At 43.5% G+C, this 25,131-nt stretch overlaps 1 protein-coding gene across 2 annotated transcripts; it reads left to right on the top strand.

The window, feature by feature from the left end:
- The first annotated feature begins 31 nt into the window (after nt 1-31).
- On the top strand, nt 32-20,077 carry LOC140191393 (uncharacterized). Of its 2 annotated transcripts, XM_072248779.1 has the most exons (3): nt 32-119; nt 9,873-11,115; nt 16,443-20,077. In XM_072248779.1, exons 2-3 carry the CDS (start codon nt 10,140-10,142, stop codon nt 16,511-16,513), a joined length of 1,047 nt encoding a protein of 348 aa, XP_072104880.1. In that variant the 5' UTR covers nt 32-119; nt 9,873-10,139; the 3' UTR covers nt 16,514-20,077. The 2 variants fall into 2 exon arrangements, with proteins under 2 accessions (XP_072104880.1, XP_072104879.1); XM_072248778.1 differs by lacking the exon at nt 16,443-20,077 and having other exon boundaries at nt 9,873-11,795.
- Nucleotides 20,078-25,131: the final 5,054 nt, after the last annotated feature.

The following is a 25,131-nucleotide window of genomic DNA, read 5'->3' on the forward strand; positions in this document are numbered from 1 at the left end:
TGGCACCTGCGCAATAGTGGCCAGATGCCCTCTTCCGCATCATCGCGAATTGGCACTAAAGTAGAAAGAAGTTTGAAATCCCGGTCCGATCTCAGAAGTAGATAGCTGGCTGAAGGAAGGTACGTGATATTTTGAGAGGAACGGACGGTGACTAGGGGAGGATTTTGTCTCGGTTCGGGAGAACGGATCGCTCGGTAAATCCTGGTTTGGGTGGTGGTGAGGGCTTAAATGGCTGTCGGGCAGTCACCCACCAAACAAACCAACTCCTTCCATTTATGTAGCTTCAGGACGTTCTAAGACGCTTCATATGCAATTGGAACCTTAAAAGAAAGCTATTGGAAATCTTTTTAAAAATTCGTGAAGTGTTGGAAGGTTTCAGCAAGTCAGGCAGCATCAGACATAAAAAATGCTGGTGATCGAAGGGTTTCAGCCCGAAACGTCGACTGCACCTCTTCCTAGAGATGCTGCCTGGCCTGCTGCGTTCACCAGCAACTTTGATGTGTGTTGCTTGAATTTCCAGCATCTGCAGAATTCCTGTTGTTTGCAGGCAGCATCAGAATCAGGTTTAGTATCACCGGCATATGACGTGAAATTTGTTAATTTAGCAGTAGCAGTTCAATGCAATACATAATATAGCAGAGAGAGAAAAAATAAATAAAGTAAAATATAATAAACAAGTAAATCAATTACGTGTCTTGAATAGATTTTTAAAAATGTGCAAGAACAAAAATATTGTATATTAAGAAAGTGAGGTAGTGTCCAAAGCTTCAAAGTCCATTTAGAATCGGTTGGCAGAGGGGAAGAAGCTGTTCCTAACTCGCTGAGTGTGTGCCTTCAGGCTTCTGTACTCCTATCTGATGGTAACAGTGAGAAAAGAGCATGTGCTGGAAGTCCTGTAGCAGTGTGCTACACACAGCGCTAGAATAACCACACGGAGTCGGTGAGTTAGAGTTGTGATGAAAGAGATTTATTCAAACTTCGCGGCCTGCTTTAAAGCCTTCCCGTTCCTGCCCTCCCTGGGTGGGACTACTGTGGGGAATGCATATTCCCAGACCCTTTCCGCGCGTGGGATTTTCCCCCTGCTGGTGAAGATGGCCTGGCGCCCTTTTTGGGGCCGGCCCTCTGCCTGCGCGCGCCGTTGTGAGCCGGTTCGTGTGCGCCAGAAAGTGGGTCGCCACAGTCCTTAATAATGGACGCTGCCAAAATGCCACTGTGACACTGCTGAACCTCTCATCACAGCACTAAGCAGTATTGCATCCGTATTGTACTGTCTCAGTACTTTTATATTTGTGTAGCACTTTTTTTATTTGCAGTTATTTTGTAAATAACACTATTCTTTGCATTTCTGGTCAGATGCTAAATGCATTTCATTGGCTTTATATCTGTACTCGGCACAATGACAATAAAGTTGAATCTAATCTAATCTTTCCGAGACACCGCTCCCTAGAGATGTCCTTTGTGGGCGTACACTCATCCACACAGGTTTTAATGAAGTCAGTAACAACAGCAGCATACTCATCCAGGTGTGAATATGAATCCCTGAATACAGTCCAGTCCACCGATTCAAAGCAGTCCTGTAGGCGCTCCTGTGCTTCCCTTGTCCATACCTTCTTGGTCCTCACTACTGTTGCTGCAGTCTTCAGTCTCTGCCTATACTCAGGGAGTAGAAGTACAGCTAGGATGTCACGGACCCCGTGACAGGGATAAAGAAACCAGCAGAGATGGAAAACACTTTGGAGTATCATATTGCTATAAACTAATAATATTTATTAGTAACTACACTATACAGTAATATAAATGTACATAAATCAAACAGGTTAGCAATGATTATATATAAAAGTAAGTGTGGAATATATATGTATGAAAAACCAAGCTTCTTTAAGTCTCGGGGTAAAAAGATACAGTCTTACGATGTTGAGTAAAGTTAAGTTCAGTTCAGTTCATGGTATTTAGTTGAGTAGTGATGGAGAGAGTGAGAGAGAGTTGAGTCTTCAGGTGAGCTGATGCCGTCGGTCTTCTCGTCCTCTGAAATCCTTTATCAGTCACCGACTGTGACTTTAACCAGGGGGACCGGTTTTCCTGTGGTGGAGCTATCACCCCGGCAAGGGTGGACACATAGACAACTCCCCACCAGTCAACCCCTTCTTCAATGATGGAATGGCAGTTTGGATCGATCCGCCTGATCGATCCTCCAAAAACCCACTTTCTCTGCGGGCACAACAATGCTCATTCAGTGTCCAGATCATGTGTCTGAGGTCTGTATCATCTGACCTCCCATTTATCCCACCAGCTGAACATCACCTGTCATTCAAAGAGTCCCTCCTTCCTTTGTCTGTAAAGGAGTGCACAAGCAGGCAACAAGTCCTTGGAAGTAACATCAACAACCTGCCGAAAGTCATAACATCGAGTGTCCACCGCCTTCGGTCACCATAGCAACCTTCGAGCTGCTTGGTGCTGTCTCCAACTCCAAACTCAGTAAAAATCCAAAGTTACTTCCAATGCCTTAAAGTGACAGTCCAACCGTTAATCTTTGTCTCTCTCTCTCTTTTCAAAAGCAACATATCAGTGGTAAATAATTCTGTCTTTCTCTCTTTTCCAAACAAACCATCAATGATAAATGTCTCTCTCCAAACAGTTAATAGGGGTACTCCTGGATCCCCTCACAAGGTGAAGAGACTTCCCGAATTGCGAGTGTGGAATAGCTCAGTAGGCATTCTTGATGGTGGTGTAGCAATGGTCCAGTGTGTTGTTTCCTTTGGTATTGTAAGTGATCTGTTGATGGTAATTGCTTAGTGACATATGTTGTGAAATTTGTTAACTTAGCGGCAGCATTACAATGCAACACACGATAATGTAGAAAATAAATAACTAAATCAATTAGACTATCAAATAAAGTAGTTAAATTAAAAGTAGTGCAAATGCAGAAATAATAAAAAAAAATGAGGGAGAATCACATGTAAGTAGATCAGTAGAGCTACTAGGACTTGATGTTTCAATCCCTATGGTAAGACGGCACTCTCGATGTTGGAGTGGTGACAAGGAGGGAGGGTAAGTACGTCATCGGGGTCATCAGGTGGGCACCCTCCTTCTTTGACATTTCGTTGATAAGCCCACAACGTCTCCAGAGGGCTCAGTCCATGGGTATATTTAAGTATTGCAATGGAATAAAGGAAATTACAGAGGCATGAGAGAGGAGCTTGCCCTGGTGGATTGGTGGAGGATACTGACAGGGATGATGTCAGAGCAGAGATGGCTGAAGTTTCTGGGTATAGTTCACAAAGCGCAGGATAGATATGTCCCACAGAGGAAGTAGTTCTCAAATGACAGGGGTAGGCGACCCTGGCTGACAAAGGATGTTAAGGACTGCATAAAAGCCAAGGAAAGAGCATATAAAGTAGCAAAAGTAAGTGGGAAGTTGGGCAATTGACAAGCTTTTAAAATCCAATAAAAGCCAACTAAAAAAGCTATAAGAAGGGAAAAGATGAAATATCAGTGCAAACTAGCCGATAATATAAAGCAGGATACAAAAAAGTTGTTTTCAGTTATATAAATAATAAAAGGGAGGTGAGAGTTGATATTGGACCACAAGAAAATGATGTTGGTGAGGTAGTAATGGGGGACAAAGAAATGGCAGATGTACTTAATGAGTGCTTTGCATCAATCTTCACTGTGGAACACTAGCAGTGTGCTAGAGGTCTGTGAGTGTCAAGGAGTGCCATTGCTATTACAAAGGAAAATGTGCTAGGCAAACTCAAAGGTGGATAAGTCACCTGGACCAGATGGACTACGTCCCAGAGTCCCAAGAGAGGTTGCTGAAGAGATAACGGATGCATTGGCCACGATCTTTCATGAATCATTTGTTTCTGGCATGGTCCCAGAGGACTGGAAGATTACAAATGTCACGCCACTCTTAAGAAGGGATGAAAGGAAATCATAGGCCAGTTAAGCCTAACCTCAGTGGTTGGGAAAGTGTTGAAGGCTATTATTCAGGATGAAGTGTCAGAGTACTTGGAGACTAATGACAAAATAAGTCAAAGTCAGGATGGTTTCTGTGAGGGGAAATCTTGCCTGACAAATCTGTTGGAGTTCTTTGAGGAAGTAACAAGCAGGGTGGAGAAAGGAGAGGCAGTGGATGTCATTGACTTGGATTTTCAGAAGGTATTTGATAAGGTGTCACACATGAGGCTGCTTAACAAGATAAAACCCTATGGCGTTACAGGAAAGATACTGGCATGCATAGCGGAATGGCTGACAGGCAGGAGGCAACGAGAGGGATCAAAAGAGGCTTTTTCTGGTTGGCTGCCAGAGACTAGTGGTGTTCCTCAGGGCTCAGTATTGGGACCTCTAATTTTCACATTGTTTGACAATGATTGATGGCTTTGTGGCAAAATTTGCGGATGATATGAAGATAGGTGGAGGGGTAGGTAGTGCTGAGGAAACAATGTGATTGCAGCAGGACTTAGACAAATTGGAAGAATGGGCGAAATAGTGGCAGATGGAATACAGTGTTGGGAAATGTATGATAATGCATTTTGGTAAAAGGAACAATAGTGCAGACTATTATTTAAATGGGGTGAAGGCTCAAACATCAGAGGTGACGAGGGACTTAGGAGTCCTCGTGGAAGACTCCCAGAAGGTTAATTTACAGGTTGTATCTGTGGTAAAGAAGGCAAATGCAATGACATTTATTTCAAGGGGAACAGAATATAAAAGCAAGGAGATAATGCTGAGGCTTTATAAGTCAGACGTCAGGCCACACTTCCAGTATTGTCAACTGTTTTGGGCCCCTTGTCTCAGAAAGGGTGTATTGTCATTGGAGAGAGTCCAGAGGAAGGTCACAAGGATGATTCTGGGAATGAAGGGGTTAACATATGAGGCGGGTTTGGCAGCTTTGGGCCTGTACTCACTGGAGTTTAGAAGAATGCATGGGGATCTCATTGAATGTACAGAAGAAATGTGAGAAATGGTCAGGGGATATTTGCGTAGATTCTGCATAGGTACGTTCCAACGAGACAGGGAAAGGACAGTAAGGTACAGGAACCGTGGTGTACAAAGGCTGTTGTAAATCTAGTCAAGAAGATTATAAGGCTAGCAGGAAGGAGCTTAAGAATGAAATTAGGAGAGCCAGAAAGGGCCATGAGAAGGCTTTGGCAAGCAGGTTTAAGGAAAACCCCAAGACATTCTACAAGTATGTGAAAAGCCAGAGGATAAGATGTGAGAGAATAGGACCAATCAAGTGTGACAGTGGAAAAGTGTGTATGGAACTGGAGGAGATAGCAGAGGTAATTAATGAATACTTTGCTTCAGTATTCACTACAGGAAAGGATAATGGCGATTGTAGGGATGACTTACAATGGACTGAGAAGCTAGAGCATGTACATATTAAGAAAGAGGATGTGCTGGAGCTTTTGGAAAGCATCAAGTTGGATAAGTCACCGGGACTGAATGAGATATACCCCAGGCTACTGTGGGAGGCGAGGGAGGAGATTGCTGAGCCTCTGGCGATGATCTTTGTATCATCAATGAGGATGGGAGAGGTTCCGGAGGATTGGAGGGTTGCGGATGTTGTTCTCTTATTCAAGAAAGGGAGTAGAGATAGCCCAGGAAATTATAGACCAGTGAGTCTTACTTCAGTGGTTGGCGAGTTGATAGAGAAGATCCTGAGAGGCAGGATTTATGAACACTTGGAGAGGCATAATATGATTAGGAATAGTAAACACAAAATAATCTGCAGGTGCTGGGGTCAAAGCAACACTCACAACATGCTGGAGGAACTCAGCAGGTCGGGCAGCATCCATGGAAAAGATCAGTCGATGTTTCGGGCCGGAACCCTTCGTCAGGTCTGTAGAAGGAAGGGACAGAGGCCTTATAAAGAAGGTGGGGGAGGCTGGGAAGGAGAAGGCTGGTAGGTTCCAGGTGAAAAACCAGTAAGGGGAAAGATAAAGGGGTGGGGGAGGGGAAGCAGGGAGGGGAGCAGGAAAGGTGAAGAAGGAATAGGGGAAAACACAATGGGTAGTAGAAGGAGGCGGAACCATGAGGGAGGTGATAGGCAGCTGGGGGAGGGGGCAGAGTGACATAGGGATAGAGGAAGGGAGGGGGAGGGAATTACCGGAAGTTGGAGAATTCTATGTTCATACCAAGGGGCTGGAGACTACCTAGACGGTATATGAGGTGCTGCTCCTCCAACCTGAGTTACCCCTTCACTCCCATTCAGGTATGTCCATACATGGCCTCCTCTACTGCCATGATGAGGCTAAACTTGAGCTCCAAGAACCCAAGCCTTGAGGATCCCAAGCCAAGCTCCAAGCTCACGACCCTAGACCCCAGCCTCCAAGCTCACGACCCTAGACCCCAGCCTCAAGCCTGAAGACCATGATCTCAAGCTAAGCTTCAAGAACACAAGCCTGACGACCAAGATCCCAAGCCAAGCTCCAAGACCAAGACCCCAGCCTGCAGCCCCAAGCCTCTAGACCCCAGCCACGTCCTGTCCCGTAGTCATGTTATGTCCTTGGCTGGTTCTGGGGCCTGAGCCCGAGGCAAGACCCAGGTTCTGGGTCCTTCTCCAGTCTCTGGCTCGGAGCCCAAGCCCAGGCTCCTAGTACATAGTTCCTTGTCCGGGTTCCTGTTTTGTCCATGCCCTAGTCCAAGCCTGTGTTCTTGTCCCTTGCTCCTTGTCTGTATCCGGTCACATTCCTACTCTGGTCAAGTCCTGTTCCTTGTATTTCAGTGTCTGTGTCTTGCATTTGGGTCCGTTCCCAGCACCCCATTGTGACAGTGGTTAAGAAGGCATACGGTGCATTGGCCTTCACCAATTGTGGGATTGAGTTTAAGAGCTGAGAGAGACATAATCCCTTTATTATCTTAACAGCCTGCAACACTGTGGCTTGCAAATCTGTGCTGAAACTGCAGATATGACTTTAATGTGGCATCCTTGTTGAAACACAGACATATCACACCTCCTCCCCAATGAAGTTCAGCTAGCTGAATAGCTGCGCAAAATCCTATAGGAATAGAGCCATCATTTAAGGGCTCATCTCCTTTACTTTCTTCTTCTCTCTGTCTCTCTCTCTCTCTCTCTCTCTCTCTCTCTCTCTCTCACTATCCCAATGTCTTTATCTGTCTCTCATCTCCCCCCTCCCCCTCTCCCTCTCCCCCCTCCCCCTCTCCCTCTCCCCCCTCCCCCTCTCTGGCTGTCTGTCTGTCCTCCCCCCTTGTGTCTGTCTCTCCTTCTCTCTGTCTGTCTTAGATTGGGAGAATCGGCTAGAAAGTATCAAATTAACTACAATGTTGGAAAATGTATGGTCATGCACTTTGGTAGTCGAAATAGAATACAAGAGCAGGGATGTGAAGCTGGGGTTTTATAAGGCACTGGTGAGCCCTCACCTTGAGTATTGGATCAGCCATGATTGAATGGCGGAGCAGACTTGATGGGCCAAATGGCCTAAATCTGCTCCTGTGTCTTATGGTCTTTTGTTCTAATCCAGACATATCGTTCATCTAATAGGCTCAATCACAAGCTGCTCTAGAAAGCCACCTTGCAGGCATTCTACAAATTCCCTCTTATTAGACCATCCCCTTTATCTATCCTACTTGTAATCTCCTCAAAGAATTCGAACAGGTTCGTCAGGCAGGATTTTCCCTGACTTAGTACTATCTTGTCCTGTGTCACCAAGTACTCCATCACCTCATCCTTAACAATTGACTCCAACATCTTCCCAACCACTGAGATCAAGCTAACTGGTCTATAATTTCCTTTCTGCTGCCTTCCTCCTTTCTTAAAGAGTGGAGTGACATTTGCAATTTTCCAGTCCTCTGGCACCATGACAACTCCTCTCTCATACGACTGTAATTTCCTTTACTCCACTGAAATACTGCTGCTTCAGACTTTACTTTCTCCCTCTCAAATTTCAAGTTGAACTCAATCATATTGTGATCACTGCCTCCTAAGGGTTCTTTTACTTTAAGCTCCCTAATCACCTCTGGTTCATTACATAACACCCAATCCAGTATAGCTGATCTCCTAGTAAGCTCAACAACAAACTGTTCTAAAAAGCCATTTCGTAGGCATTCAACAATCTCACTCTCTTGAGATCCATTCTCAACCTGATTTTCCCAATCAACTTGCATGTTGAAATCTCCCATGTTTGTCATAACATTGCCCTTTTGACACGCCTTTTCTATTTCCATTGTAATGTGGTCCACCTCCCAGCTACTGTTTGGAGGCCTGTATATAACTGCAATCATCGTCCTTTTACCCTTGCAGTTTCTTAACTCAACCCACAAGGATTCAACATCTTCTGATCCCATGTCACATCTTTCTACTGATTTGATGCCATTCTTTACCAGTAGAGCCACACCACCCCCTCTGCCTACCTTCCTCTCCCTACCTTCCTCTCCCTCCAATATAATGTGTAACCTTGGACATTCAGCTCCCAACTACAACCATCCTTCAGCCACGATTCAGTGATGGCCACAACATCATACCTGGCAATCTGTAATATTGCAACAAAATCATCCACCTTATTTCTTATACTCCATGCATTGAGATACTTTGAGTACTGTATATGCTATCCTTTCTGACTCTGCGTCCCCAATGCACTGATACTCACTCTGCTGGCTGAAATTTTGTCTTATCATCTGCCTGCCCTTCCTGACAGTCTGACTACATGCTATCATTGATTTTTTTTACCAATCGTCCTATCCTGAGTCCCTTCACTCTGGTTCCCACCCCCCTGCCAAGTTAGTTTAAACCCTCCCAAACAGCTCTAACAAACCTGCCCGTGAGAATATTGGTCCCCCTTGGGTTCATGTGCAACCTGTCACTTTTGAACAGGTCATACCTCCCCCAGAAGAGATCCCAATGATCCAAGAACCTGAAGCCCTGCCCCCTGCACCAGCTTCTCAGCCACACATTTATCTGCCAAATCATCCTGTGTCTACCCACAATGGCGCGGGGCACAGGCAGCAGTCCAGAAATTACTACCCTGCAGGTCCTGCTTCTTATGTCATTGGTACCAATATGTCCCAAGACATCTGACTGCTCTCCCTCCCTCTCCAAAATGTTGTGGACGCGATCTGAGACATCCCTGACCCTGGTACCTGGGATGCAACATACCATCAGGTTGTCCCGTTCACATCCACAGAATCTTCTGTCTGTTCCCCTCACTATTCAATCCCCTATCACTACCACTCCCTTCTTCTCCCTCTTTCTCTTCTGCACCACGGACCCATGCTCCGTGCCAGTAACCCAGACTCTGTCGCATTCCCCTGGGAGGTTATCCCTCACAACAGTATCCAAAAGCAGTATATTTATTATTGAGGAGAATGGTCACAGGGTGCTCTGCTCTAACTGCCCATTCACATTTCCGTTTCTCCTGACGGTCACCCAGCTACTTGCCTCCTGCAGCTTTGGGGTGACTGCTTCCCTGGAACTCTGATCAATTATCTCTTCACTCTCCTGTACAAGCCCAAGGTTATCCAGGTGCTGAGGAGCATTTGATGGCTCTGGGTTTTAGAAGAATGAAGGGGATTTCAGTGAAGTCTCTCAAATATTGAAAAGCCTAGATAGAATGAATATGGACAGGATGTTCTAGGACCAGAGTACGCAGCTCCAGAATAAAGAGGTCCATTTTGAACAGAGATGAGGTGAAATTTCTTCAGCCAGATGTTGGTGTGTCTGTGGAATTCATTGCCACAGACGGCTGGAGGCCAAGCCATTGGGTATATTTAAGGTGGAGGTTGATCGGTTCTTGATTAATCAGGTTGAGAGCGATAATAAATCAGCCATGATGAAATGATGGAGCAGACTTGATGGGCCAAATAGATGCAGAATTACACTATGTCTTTTGTTCTTATTTGTGCTTTCCTTTCAGATCCAGGAAGACTGGTTCAAATACTGAAATTTCTTCATCTGGAATGTACGTGAAATCATTGCAAGCTGTTAATCTTGCTCTTGAGGATAAAGAACATGATAATGACTGTTGCTGAGAAAACTGGACAGAATTCAAAGCTGCATTATGTGAAACTGGACAAGATGAAGGAAGAGCCAAATGGAGAAATAATTCAGTATAATCCTATTCATCTGGATCCCCTTCACTTCGAATCATCAAATATAATAGACGTGTTCTAAACAGCTGCTGATGAAACTATTGGATTTCAGTGCAGTAGTGAAAGCATCTTGTCACAAATATAATCAACAAGTGGATGCTATAAATGATCGTGTGCAGGAAATTTCACATATTAACAGTGAAGGAAATTCAGAAACCTGCCATCAGGAAAAACAAGAACATATGAATTCTGCATCTGATCAAATTTTATGTTATGTAAAGGCTTTCTCTAAATGCCACAAGGTTGAGTGTGATGCATTTATGTTAACGAACAAATACAGTTTCAAAAAACGTAAGCGCTCCAATGACTCTGGTTTGCAAAATGAGAGGACCCCAAGACCTCGATTGGATAATTTGGCTGATGAGTGTGATTTTTCCACTTTCTTTAAAAGTAGCAATTCTCTTGCTGGTAATTTTAGTGAACATCTGTCCCAAACACCAGCAGAACAATTTTATGTATCAGATCTAGACAACACTTTCACTTCTACTTGTTTTGAACAAAATATACCTCATGTTACATGTTACATAGACATCCCTACTGGGGAGCATTTTGACTTAACATCTCAGCTTAATGTAGACAATCCTTTGAATATTAAAGGAGGGCTGGAAGATTTGCAAAGTAAGAATGAGTTCAAAAACCTGATGAATCCACAAAGTATTGTGTGGAATTGTGAAGATCAATCAAACTACTCGTCAAACACTACAATAGATAATCAAGAAATAAGTGAACAAAATCAGTTTGTTCAAACCAATGAGAAAGAACAACTGAGAACTACTTTAAGTGGTGCTGCAGTTCAGGTTAGAAAGGAGTTACTATCAACTTCTCTGAACACTCAAGAGTCTGTAAATCAAAGTGGAAAATTGGTCCATGATAATGAAATTGGGATTATGGGTGAAGCTAAACTTCAGAACACAAACAAGGAGATTAATCCCAGAACTACAACAAATGCAGCGCAGGTTGCAGCCAGTACCAATATAGCTCCAGCCTGTGGTACTGATTCCCAAGCAGGTGAAAATAGATGTGAAAATCCAATCAGCTTCTGCAATCTCCATTTTAAAAATTATATAATTCAAACATACACATTTTCATCGGAATCTGAATGGGATATTCAATTACCTGCACAATGTGACATTTTACAAACCATTACCAAAAACCAGTTTGTTGACATGGAACTCTTAAGAAAGACATGTAGTTGTGAAAGATGCAGAATATGAAACTCAGTTATACTCTGTTTTAAAAGATAAATCAAAGGTAGATTGGATTGACAAAGAGGGGTATGATCTAACAAGCTGACATAATGAAACAAACGTCACATTGTATAGTATTTGAGTCCTGTCTGGATGATTGCACTTTATTATTGATACTGCCAAAGTTAATTGAAAGATCTTATTAATACTTTAATTATGCTTTGTTAATTATTTTACTTTAATGGGTTCAGAGAAAAGCTTAGAAAAGCTGTTAGTATTACTTGTCCAGGATTAATACCCTAGAACTGATTTTTGATTTTCTGCTTCAATTTCATTTTTTAATCAATGGAATTCAGTTGATCAATAACATTTGCCAGTGGATATTAGCAGGCCAACTCTCAAAAGGATATGCTTACTTTTTAATTCAAAACCTTTTTACATTTTTTTCTTTCCTTTCCCCTACTCCTCTGACTTTCATAGTACTTGAATCTTCAGACACTACCTCACTTTTTTAAAATATACAGTATTTCTGTTTTTGCACTTTTTTAAATCTATTCAACATACATAATTGATTTACTTGTTTATTTATTGTTATTATTTTTATTTTATTCTTTTCTCTTCTATATTATGTATTGCATTGAACTGCTGCTGCTAAGTTAACAAATTTCATGTCACATGCCAGTGATAATAAACCTGATTCTGATTCTGATTCTGATATGAGAAAAGTAAACTTCAGATGTTCTTAATGGTCAGCATTAAAAAATTCCTTATTGGTAATGCTGTTCCATGCAGAATAATAGGATGTTGATCCATGCCTGAAGTGCTATGTAGCATTTGATTTTTGAATGCTCTCAAGCACGATACAGAGGCTTCATCCATGTCTCCTTAATTCAATGCCACTCCCTTATCCACAGTAATGGAAAGGTTGCCCATTAATTTGTTGTCTGTTTATACAATATTCAAATAGAGCTGCTACAGATTCCAGGAGCAGACCACTTGGTTTTCTAAACAGATTACATGGAAGAAATTAATATTCATAAATACTCACCAGTCATCTTGTATACCCCTTTCACAGATAGCTAACACAAGTAAATATCCATTTGCATGTAAGGGTTCACAGCAAGAGAGAGATAATTTCTTTAGAGAGAATGATCAGATTAGGTACAAAATCAGCAGATCTCAATTGTAGGTGTACGGGGGCTTTCATAGAAACATAGAAAGTAGGTGCAGGAGTAGGCCATTCGGCCCTTCGAGCCTGCACCGCCATTTATTATGATCATGGCTGATCATCCAACTCAGAACCCCGCCCCAGCCTTCCCTCCATACCCCCTGACCCCCGTAGCCACAAGGGCCATATCTAACTCCCTCTTAAATATAGCCAATGAACTGGCCTCAACTGTTTCCTGTGGCAGAGAATTCCATAGATTCACCACTCTCTGTGTGAAGAAGTTTTTCCTAATCTCGGTCCTAAAAGGCTTCCCCTCTATCCTCAAACTGTGGCCCCTCGTTCTGGACTTCCCCAACATCGGGAACAATCTTCCTGCATCTAGCCTGTCCAATCCCTTTAGGATCTTATACGTTTCAATCAGATCCCCCCTCAATCTTCTAAATTCCAACGAGTACAAGCCCAGTTCATCCAGTCTTTCTTCATATGAAAGTCCTGCCATCCCAGGAATCAATCTGGTGAACCTTCTTTGTACTCCCTCTATGGCAAGGATGTCTTTCCTCAGATTAGGGGACCAAAACTGCACGCAATACTCCAGGTGTGGTCTCACCAAGGCCTTGTACAACTGCAGTAGTACCTCCCTGCTCCTGTACTCGAATCCTCTCGCTATAAATGCCAGCATACCATTCGCCAGCATATGAGTTTTCTCTCATAATCTTTTTTCCCCTTCCTAATTAAGCCCTTTGTCCTCCTCTGCTGAACTCTGAATTTCTCCCAGTCCTCAGGTGAGCCACTTTCTCTGGCTAATTTGTATGCTTCTTCTTTGGAATTGATACTATCCCTAATTTCTCTTGTCAGCCACGGGTGCACTACCTTCCTTGATTTATTCTTTTGCCAAACTGGATGTGGTATATTTGCCATTCTTTTTGTTAAATTTAAAATGGCTTCTTTTGTTATGTTATACTGGGGAATGCTGAGACAGTCTCTAACTAGACAGTTGCTTGGGTTATTAGAGATAGCAGCGTTCTATTAGCCAATGGGTGGTTATGTATCGTTTTGTTTTCGGATACAATGCTGTATCATATGACTGGGAACGGGATTTTTGGGGGGGGAGTCGGAGGAGAGACAGGGAGGACGGCGGACGTGCAGGGTTTTTGACGGGGAATAGGAGGAGAGACGGGGAGGACGGTGGACGTGCGGGGGTTTTGGCGGGGAGTCGGAAGAGAGATGGGGAGTCGGAGGAGAGACGGGGAGGACGGCGGAGAGACGGGGAGGACGGCGGAGAGACGGGGGGGGTCGGAGGAGAGGCGGGGGGGTCGGAGGAGAGGCGGGGGGGTCAGAGGAGAGGTGGGGGGTTCAGAGGAGAGGCGGGGAGGACGGTGGAGAGGCGGGGAGGACGGCGGAGAGGCGGGGAGGACGGAGGAGAGGCGGGGAGGACGGAGGAGAGGTGGGGGGGGTCGGAGGAGAGGTGGGGGGGGTCGGAGGAGAGGTGGGGGGGTCGGAGGAGAGGCGGGGAGGACGGCGGAGAGACGAGTTGGGGGAAGAGACGGGGAGTCGGGGGAGAGATGGGGAGGACGGCGGACGTGCGGAGAGGCTCCGGTCGATCACTCCTGGTGGTCCCGAGCCGTGAGTCAACAGGATTCGGGTGGTCGCCAGGAATCGATTGAGCTCCAACAGTAGCGCGCGAAGAACTTGGACTTTGATAAGTGTTGGCGCCTTTTTTTTTCATTACTTTCCTCTCTGTATCAAATTCATATTAATGTCATAGAATTAGTAATATCTATAAAGTGTACCTGTTAAAATTTACTGGGTGTGCTGGCTGATGATTGATGTTTGGGATTGATTCGGGCTGCGACCGACACTGTGGGGAGTGTTGAGGCAGGTGCTGGGTGGGATTTCCCCTAGACATATACGAGCCAATATAACGGATGGTTACATAGGACAATAGTATATTGTATTCTGAACAGCAGATGAGGTTATTTTATTTCAAAGCTTGAATATAGTTCATATGAAAAAGATGTTGCTATAGAAAAAATTTAGATTTCATTGCTGAAAGGAATTCTAAGTAGTCACTGATTACTGTTGTATTCTGGCAATTTTCTATACTCTGTTTCTCTTCAGAGAACTGTATTTTCAAGGACCATAAAAGAGTCTTTCTAAGATCAAGCTATAGACCATAAGCCCATGAGATACCGGAGCAGAATTAGGCCATTCAACATGGTCTGCTCCGCCAATTCAACATGGCTGATCCAATTTTCCTCTCAGCCCCAATCTCCTGCCTTCATGCCATGACTAATACAAAATCTATCAATCCTGCCTTAAGTATACATAAAGACTTAGCCTCCACAGCTGCCTGTGGCAAAGGATTTCACAAATTCATCACTCTCTAGCTGAAGAAATTCCTCCTCATCTCCATTTTAAAAGGACGCCCCTCTATTCTGAGGCTGTGTCCTCTGGTCTTAGTGGAGAGGAAACACCACAGGAAACATTCTCCCCACATCCACTCTGTCAAGGCCTTTTTACCATTGGATCAGATTCAATGACGTCACCCCTCATTTTTCTGAATTCCAGTGACATATGACAAGCCATTCAATCCTGGAATCCTTTTTGTGAACCTTTTTTGAACCCTCTCCAGTTTCAGCACATCCTTTCTAAGATAAAGGGCCCCAAAATTGCTCACAATACTTACCACAGACCTTATTAACCTTTAGGGAATCCTGCACAAGGACTCCCAAGTCCCTTTGTGCCTCAGATGTTTATATTTTCTCTCCATTTAGAAAATAGTCAACCCTTTAATTTCTTCCACCTAAGTGCATGACCATACACTGTCTGACACTGTATCCCATCTGCTATTTCTTTGCTCATTTTCCTGAGCTGTCTCAGTCCTTCTGTAACCTCTCTTCTTCCTCAAAGCTACCTGCCTCTCTACCTACCATATCATCTGCAAAATTTTGCAACAAAGTCATCAGTTCCATTATCTAAATCGTTGACATATAGCGTAGAAAGAATCGGTCCCAACACAGACCCCTGTGAATATCACTAGTCACCGGCAGCCAACCATAAAAGGCTGCCTTTATTCCCACTCTTTGCCTCCTGCCAATCAGCCACTGCTCTATTCCTGCTAGAACCTTTCCTGTAATACCATGGGCTTGTAGCTCGTTAAGCAGCCTCATGTGTGGCACCTTGTCAAAGGCATTCTGAAAATCCAAGCACACAACATCAACCTGTTCTCCTTTGTCTATCCTGCTTGTTATTTCTGCAAAAAATTCCAACAGATTTATCAGGCAAGATTTTCCCTTGAGGCAACCATACTGACTACGGCCTATTTTATTTTGTGCCTCCAAGTACCCTCAGACCTCATCCTTAATAATCGACTCCAACATCTTCCCAACCACGGAGGTCAGACTAACTGGCCTATAATTTACTTTCTTCTGCCTCTCTCCTATCTTAAAGAGTGGACATCTGCAATTTTCCGGTCTTCTGGAACCATTCCAGAATCTTGTGATTCTTGAAAGATCATTACTAATGCTTTCACAATCTCTTCAGCCACCTCTTTCTGAAACCTGGGGTGTACACCATCTGGTCCAGGTGACTTATCTACTTTCAGACCTTTCAGTTTCACAAGAACCTTCTCTGCCTTCTCTCTAGTTAAGGTAGCTTCACACACTTCATGACCCCTTACACTTGGAAGTTCCCCAATACTGCTAGTGTCTTGTACAATGAAGACAGCTACAAAATACTTATTCAGTTCATTTGCTATTCCATTGTCCCCCATTACTACATCTCCAGCATCGTTCTCTAGCAGTCAAATCACACTTTGGGTTAAATCACACTTCCTTATTCATTGGTTGTGCAAGTACATTTTTAAAAAAAACTATCAGATTCATTTTGTACCCAATTTATATGTGGAAAGTTGGAATTGTTATCCTTTTCAATACTGAAAATAATAGTTGGTATGTAATCATTTTTTAATTTATTCAAAGTGGCAATACTCTTGAGAAACCAACAGCTGGACATGTTCTTCAGACCTGTAGGTGTGGCTGGACTAAAGTAACATCAACTCGTGGTCTAAAAATTCATCAAGGATGGAAGAAATGCTTGAAAATCTCCAACCCAGGGCCCCGCATTGACCAGATTCTGTTAAGAGGAAGGTCAAATCAGTCGGATGAAACTCAGCAGCAGGAAGAAACCCACAGTCCGCAGAGTATCAGCACCCTGCAGGATGTGGAAGAAGTCTCAGGCACAAGCAGTAGTCCAAGACACAGCCAGGCACATCATAAAGTGGAGAACATGCAAGGACGTAAGCCGTTGGTGAAATGGCCAAAGTCTAACAGCAGGGAGTGGGAAACCATCAATGCAGATGTGAGCCTGATCTTAAGTGGCATCAAGGGATCAGTAGAAAGGAAGTTGGAGAGGATGGGTGACCTGATCTACAGCTACGGAAAGGAGAAATTTGGAGTGAAGGAACAAGTCAGCAGGAAAGATATGCCTCCTCCCCCCAAATCCCGTCGTCTCCAGGAAATCCAACGACTTGTTAAAGAAAGAAGAAGCCTGAGGAAGTTGTGGAAAAAAGCAACAGCAGAAGAAAGGGAGGGCATCAACCTCCTTCAAGAAAAGAGAGGCTCTCGAAGCTGCACAGAGCAGCGAATTTAAGGAAACGACACAAAAAGGAAAAAGCAAGAACAGACTTCTACAAAGATCTCTTTAAATATGTGAAAGGCATTTTCACAAAAGAGAAAAGCGGATACTTGAAAGTATCAAAAGAGGAGGTTGAAAGACATCTCAGAATCATCCACACTGATAAGCAAAAAGATGAACCGATACTTGTCCCAGCTGACATCCCACCAATCTCACCCCCACAACATCAATTTAACATCAGCCCTCCCAAGCTGAGCGAAGTGAAAGAGGCAGTGAAGGAGGCAAGATTGGCATCAGCGCCAGGCCCTAACGGTGTTCCGTATTGTGTCTACAAGAACACACCGGATGTTCTGAAATTCCTCTGGAAAAACATGATGGTTGCGTGGGAAAAGCAAATTATCCCCAAAGCCTGGAGAAGGGCGGGGGGAGTTCTGATCCCAAAAGAAAAGAAATCATTCACCATCGAGCAGTTTCGCCAAATAAACCTTCTGAACATAGAGGGCAAGATCTTTTTTCAGTGTGTTGGCACAAAGACTTACAAAGTATCTGAAACAAAACCATTTCATTGATACGTCAATCCAAAAGGCTGGCATAGCAGGCTTCTCCTGATGCCTTGAACATACCACCGTCATATGGCATCACTCCAGATGGCTAAGGAAGAAAGAAAGGATCTGCAGGTCTTGTTCCTCGACCTGGCCAATGCCTATGGATCAGTTTCTCATTCCCTACTGTGGACTGCATTTGAATTCTTTCAGGTGCTGCAACAATAACAAATCTGGTAAAACGCTACTTCCAGGATCTGCAAGTCTGTCTCACAACATCAGACTTCACCACAACGTGGCAACCACTGAAAGTAGGCATCATGACGGGGTGCACCATCTCCCCATTGGCCTTCACTATAGTAATGGAGCTCATTATCAGAACTTCAAAATGGGTTGCGGGAGGAAAAGGGCTACAGTTTGGTCAACGGTTACCACCGATACGAGCCTATATAGACGATATAACGATAATGACGACAACTGTCCCCTGCACCAAGAGATTCCTGGAAAAGCTTCATCAAAATATCACATGGGTGAGGATGAAGATCAAGCCCAGCAAGTGCAGAAGCATCTCCATTGTCAAAGGTCAAATCACGGATAAAAGATTTCATATTGACAGAACACCTGTCCCAACTGTGTCAGAAATGCCAGTGAAGAGCTTGGGCCGATGGTATGATGCTAAGCTCAAGGAAACTGAGCAGTTTAAACAACTCAGAAAGGATACCATCATGTAGATAGTTCGCATCAACAAGACCTGGCTGCCAGGAAAACTCAAGCTGTGGTGCTTCCAGTTCAGCATACTCCCAAGACTCATGTGGCCTTTAACAGTGTATGAAATCCCCATCAGCAAGGTTGAAAAACTCGAAAGAGTGATCAGCACACATGTAAAACAGTGGCTTGGACTTCTGCGATGCTTAAGTCCTGTTGGACTGTACGGGAACAGCAAATTGGAATTACCAATTGCAAGTCTTGTGGAAGAATTCAAATGCACCAAAGCAAGATTGGTCATGACCCTCACTGAATCTGAAGATACTGTTATTTAAACAGTGCCCCCCCCCCACCCGTGTGGCAACGGGGAGAAAGTGGACGCCATCTGAAGCTGTTCAGAGTACTAAGTCTGCTCTTTGCTTCAGGGATGTGGTTGGCCAAGTCCAACATGGGAGAGCCGGGCTCGGGCTCATCCCAAAGGCTCCTCAATGACACAAGGCAACATCAGTGCAGAAGTGACAGCTCGTGGTGGAGGAGTTGAGGAGACAGGAGGAGGCAGAGCGACACGCCAGGGCCATTTCAATGACCAAGCAGGACCACTGGACTAATTGGGAGAGCCTGGAAAAGAGGAAACTTAGCTGGCGTGACATCTGGGAGATGGAGGGATCTCGGCTAAGTTTTGTCATCAGAGCCACTTATGACCTCCGGGGAGAAGACCCCGCTTGCTTTCCTTGTCAAGCACCTGGATCACTAAGGCATATTTTAACAGGATGCACCACAAACCTCACCCGGGGTGGTACACTTGGCGGCATAACCAAGTTCTCAAACAGCTAACATCAATCTTGGAACAGAGGTGAATCACCACAAGTGCTCTCCCACAAACATTGGCAGGAAATGTCCATATTACCCGATTTGTATCAGCAGGTCAACCTCCAGAGCACCATATAACATCAAAAGATGTAAGCATTTTGCCGGTTGCTCGGGATTGGAAAACGGATGTGGACTTGGAAAAAAAGCTTGTGTTTCCCCCAGACATTGCAGCTACAACACTACGGCCAGACATGGTCCTGTGGTCCACAACAGCCAAGCTGGCATATATTGTGGAATTGACAGTACCATGGGAAGATAGTGTCGAAGAAGCTTATGAGAGGAAAAAGACCAAGTACTCTGAACTGGCAACTGAAGCTGCCCAGAACGGCTGGAAGACCAAGATTTTCCCTGTAAAAGTGGGATGCAGGGGATTCATTGCTACATCTACGACCAGTCTATTGAAGAAGATGGGGGTGAGCGGTCACTCCCTCCAACAAGCAATCAAGTCCTTGTCAAATGCAGCAGAAGAAAGCAGCAATTGGATTTGGATTAAAAGGAAAGACAACAACCGGGCTGCAAGATGAAGACAGGAGGGTATGGAACTGAGGGGGGTGTATCTGGGACACGAGGTAGCACCGTTGAGCCCTCTGGAGACGATGTGAGCTTATCAACGAAATGTCAAAGAAGGAGGGTGCCCACCTGATGACCCCGATGATGTACCTACCCTTCCTCCTTGTCACCACTCCAAACCCACTGCCGACATCGAGAGTGCCAACTTACCATAGGGATTGAAACATCAAGTCCTAGTAGCTCTACTGTCCCAAGAAACTGATAGTTTTAGGTCTCCTTTCAGTCAGAATCAGAATCAGAATCAGGTTTATTATCACTGGCATGTGATGTAAAATTTGTTAACTTAGCAGCAGCAGTTCAATGCAATACATAATCTAGCAGAAAAAAAATAATAAATAAAAATAATAATAAACAAGTAAATCAATTACATGTATTGAATAGACTTTTTAAAAATGTGCGAAAACAGAAATACTGATTTTTTTTTTACAGTGAAGTAGTGTCCAAAGATTCAATGATGGTACAAGTGAACATCTCCAATAATCATTCAAGATGTTAAAATATTTGTCTAGCTTTTTTGTTGTTTTGACTTGGGCTTCTATGTTAAAAACTATGCATATTGGAGCTATTTTCATTCATGTTTAAAGAAAGGGAAATGGGGGGAAGAGGGAGATAGAAATGAATTGGTCCACCAGATAGATTTATAAGATACTCTTATTAGGAATGCAAACAGCTTCCCCTTTTCAATAAACTAAACTCTTGCACTCTCGCTACTTTGTTTAAAGTTTCCACCTTTTGAGCTTTTGGCTACTACACAGTTAAACAGAAATTTTGTTTGTTCTGCCTTTAATATTGAAATGTAAAAGTTGTACTAGTAAGCACGTTTCAACAATTATTGATTTTCAACTTAAATAGCTAGCTTTTATCTTTGAAAAGACAACCATTTCAAATAGAATTATTATTCTCTGACTACAATTCACCATATTGTACCCTCTTTTTTAGAAGTAGCACTTATAGTATTGGCATTTCACATCAAACACATTGTCTTTGCAATTCCTTAACTTAATTTCCTAGGCAATGAATAATGTAGAGAGAAATGCAAAATATGTTTTTAGTGTTTTGATGACTAAGAATGCATTGAATGGCATTAGATTGATTGAAGAAGTGCACTGGATCAACTTGTTCACAAAACTTTTCAAATGTAAAGTATTTGTTAGCATAGCCTAAAAATGCATCATACTTGAGGTTTGTGGTACTTAATGCAAACAGCTCAATGATTTAATGGTTGATGTAACTTGTAGTGAGCCAAGTTCTATATCTAGCTTTGCAGTATAGAATATAAAATTGTTTTTCTAATCTGATGAAGCTAGCTCATGCAATCTGCTAAATGTATTTTTAATCATGGAATACACATTCGTTAGATATTTGAAATAAATGTTGAGTGAAAAAACGTATGTAGAAATGAGAGGAAGGGGTGAAACAGGAGGGTGGGCAATTTGTGGAACCAGACAGGGAGGGTTGATGGGCATTTGGAAGGGGATGGTGAGAGACTGGGTGGTAGTTGATGAGGGGAAAAGAAGCGAGTGGTGAAGGGTACGTGATGGATGGAACCAAATGAAGGGGGGGTGATGGGCCAGGTAGAACAGGTAGGGGAGGATATAGGAAAAGTAAACCAAGGGAGAAGAAACATAGGGAGATAGGTACATAGGAGATGGGCAGATAGAACCAGTTTGGGGAGGATAATAGCAGTAATGAGGGGAGGGGGAGGCAAGAATCATTGGATTCTGGCATGGCTCTGGAGGACTGGAAAATTGCAAATGTCACTCCACTCTTGAAAGGAAACTATAGACCTGTTAGCCTGCCCTCAGTGGTTGGAAAGATATTAGAGCCAATGTTAAGGATGAGGTGATGAAGTACTTGGTGACACAGGACAAGATTGGACAAAGTCAGCATGGTTTCCTTCAGGGAAAATCTTGCCTGATGAACCTGATGGAATTCTTTGAGGAGATTACAAGCAGGATAGATAAGGAGGATGTAGTGGATGTTGTATATTTGGACTTTCAGAAGGCCTTCGACAAGGTGCCACACATGAGGCTGCTTACCAAGTTAAGAGACCATGGTATTACTGGAAAGTTACTGACATGGTTAGAACATTGGCTGATTGGTAGGAGGCAGTGAGTGGGAATAAAAGGATCCTTTTCTGGTTGGCTGCCAGAGACTGGTGGTGTTCTGTAGGGGTTGGTGTTGGGACCGCTTTTTATGCTGTATGTCAATGATTTATATGATGGCTTTCTTGCCAAGTTTGCAGATGATATAAAGATTGGTGGAGGGGCAGGTAGTGTTGAGGAAACAGGAAGGCTGCAGAAGGACTTTAGCCAGAGATCGGTGAATTTGTGGAATTTCTTACCACAAGCAGCTGTAGAGGCCAGGTTGTTGGGTGTAGTTAATGTGGACATTCATCGGTTCTTGATGGGGCAAAGGTTACGGAGAGGAGGCCTAGGAGTGGGGATGAGGAGGGGGAAAAAAGATCAGCTATGATTGAATGGTGGAGCAGACTCGATGGGCCAAATGGCCTAATTCTGCTCCTGTGTCTTGTGGTCTTGTGGTCTAAAATGTTAAATTATATAAGTAGTTCAAAAATAAAAATTTTAAAAAAGTAGTGAGGTAGTGTTCATGGGGTCATTGTCCATTCAGAAATCAGATGGCAGATGGGTAGAAACTGTTCCTGAAACATTGAGTTGTGCCTCCTCCCTGATGGTAGCAATGAGCACAGGCCAGGATTGAATGGTGGAGTAGACTCAATGGGCCAAATGGCCTAATTTCTACTCCAATGGCTTATGGTCTTACATTGCTATAATGCATTCCAGGCTTTGCCTAAAACTGCGGATGTGACCTGAAGGCTTTGGAAGTTTATCAAAGGGACCAGTGAACCATAGAACCATAGAAACTACAGCACAGAAACAGGCCCTTTGGCCCTTCTTGGCTGTGCCGAACCATTTTCTGCCTAGTCCCACTGACCTGCACACGATCATATCCCTCCATACACCTCCCATCCATGTATCTGTCCAATTTATTCTTAAATGTTAAAAAAGAACCCGCATTTACCACCTCGTCTGGCAGCTCATTCCATACTCCCACCACTCTCTGTGTGAAGAAGCCCCCCCCCTAATGTTCCCTTTAAACATTTACCCCCTCACCCTTAACCCATGTCCTCTGGTTTTTTTCTCCCCTTGCCTCAGTGGAAAAAGCCTGCTTGCATTCACTCTATCTATACCCATCATAATTTTATATACCTCCATCAAATCTCCCCTCATTCTTCTACGCTCCAGGGAATAAAGTCCTAACCTATTCAACCTTTCTCTGGAACTGAGTTTCTCAAGTCCCGGCAACATCCTTGTAAACCTTCTCTGCACTCTTTCAACCTTATTTATATCCTTCCTGTAATTTGGTGACCAAAACTGAACACAATACTCCAGATTCGGCCTCACCAATGCCTTATACAACTTCATCATAACATTCCAGTTCTTATACTCAATACTTCGATTAATAAAGGCCAATGTACCAAAAGCTCTTTTTACGACCCTATCTACCTGTGATGACACTTTTAGGGAATTTTGTATCTGTATTCCCAGATCCCTCTGTTCCACTGCACTCCTCAGTGCTTTACCATTAACCCCGTATGTTCTACGTTGGTTTGTCCTTCCAACGTGCAATACCTCACACTTGTCAGTACTAAACTCCATCTGCCATTTTTCAGCCCATTTTTCCAGCTGGTCCAAGTCCCTCTGCAGGCTCTGAAAACCTTCCTCACTGTCTACTACACCTCCAATCTTTGTATCATCAGCAAACTTGCTGATCCAATTTATCACATTATCATCCAGATCATTGATATAGATGACAGTAACAATGGACCCAGCACTGATCCCTGTGGCACACCACTAGTCACAGGCCTCCACTCAGAGAAGCAATTCTCTACCACCACTCTCTGGCTTCTTCCATCGAGCCAATGTCTAATCCAATTTACCACCTCTCCATGTATACCTAGCAACTGAATTTTCCTAACTAACCTCCCACGCGGGACCTTGTCAAAGGCCTTACTGAAGTCCATGTAGACAATATCCACTGCCTTCCCTTCATCCACTTTCCTGGTAACCTCCTTGAAAAACTCCAACAGATTGGTCAAACATGACCTACCACGCACAAAGCCATGTTGACTCTCCCTAATAAGCCCCTGTCTATCCAAATGCTTTGTGCTTTGGGAAGTTAGGAGCAAACTCAGGTCACTGACCACTCCATGGCCATACATGCCATAATTGCAGCTCACTCCTAAGCTCAATAGATCTCCTGGTCACCTAAAGCTAAAGTTCCCTAGTTTACTAGAATGCCTGGAGTGTTGAATGAAAGCAACTATTTCTGTATTTTATCTGTAGGTTCTTTAATGGTATTGCATACTTAGACAAATTACAGGGAGAAACTGCCAACAGAACAGCCCTTGTTGAAGACAGTAATCTCTCTCAACAGTGTCTGGTACAAAAACGTACCAAGTCAACTTTTCAAGGCTGCTTACATCTATCTTCACTATGCTGCTTCCCAATTCTTAAATAAAAATAAACTGATTTAAACATGCATTAAATCATACAATCAACCAATAATTTTTTAGATTTGCCTGTAAATTTAGCCGACAGTTCAAGGGTTGTCAGCCCCTTAGTCTTTTCAGCTGTACCTTTAAGCTGAATCTAAAAATTTTTGAGTAATCATTCTAACGGAATCAGAATCAGGTTTATTATCACCGGCATGTGTCAAGAAATGTGTTAACTTAGCAGCAGCAGTTCAATGCAATACATAACACAAGGAAAAAAAAGAAAATCAATTACGGTATACGTATATTAAATAGATTAAAAATCATGCAATAAACAGAAATAATGTATATTTAAAAAGTGAGGTAGTGTCCAGGGGTTCAATGTCCATTTAGGAATCGGATGGCAGAGGGGAAGAAGCTGTTCCTAAATCGCTGAGTGTGTGCCTTCAGGCTTCTGTACCTCCTACCTGACGGTAACAGTGAGAAAAGGGCATGTCCTGGGTGCTGGAGGTCCTTAATAATGGACACTGCCTTTCTGAGACATCGCTCCCTGAAGATGTCCTGGGTACTTTGTAGGCTAGTGCCCAAGATGGAGCTGACTAAATTTACAACCCTCTGCAGTTTCTTTCCACATAGAGTCATAGAGAAGTTCAGCACAGAAACAGGCCTTTCAGTCAATCTTGAAACCATTTAACCTGCCTAATCTCATCGACATGCACTGGGTCTATAGCTCTCTATATTCCTACCATTTATGTACCTATCCAAACTTCACTTAAACGTTGAAATCAAGCTTGCATGTACCACTTGCGCTGGCAGCTCATTCCACACTCT

Source organism: Mobula birostris, chromosome X (genome assembly GCF_030028105.1).
Source record: "Mobula birostris isolate sMobBir1 chromosome X, sMobBir1.hap1, whole genome shotgun sequence".
NCBI lineage: Eukaryota > Metazoa > Chordata > Chondrichthyes > Myliobatiformes > Myliobatidae > Mobula > Mobula birostris.

Bases quoted from the DNA above. Each gene is read 5' to 3' on its own strand.
- LOC140191393 (XM_072248778.1), top strand. From the start codon at position 10,140: ATGAAACTATTGGATTTCAGTGCAGTAGTGAAAGCATCTTGTCACAAA.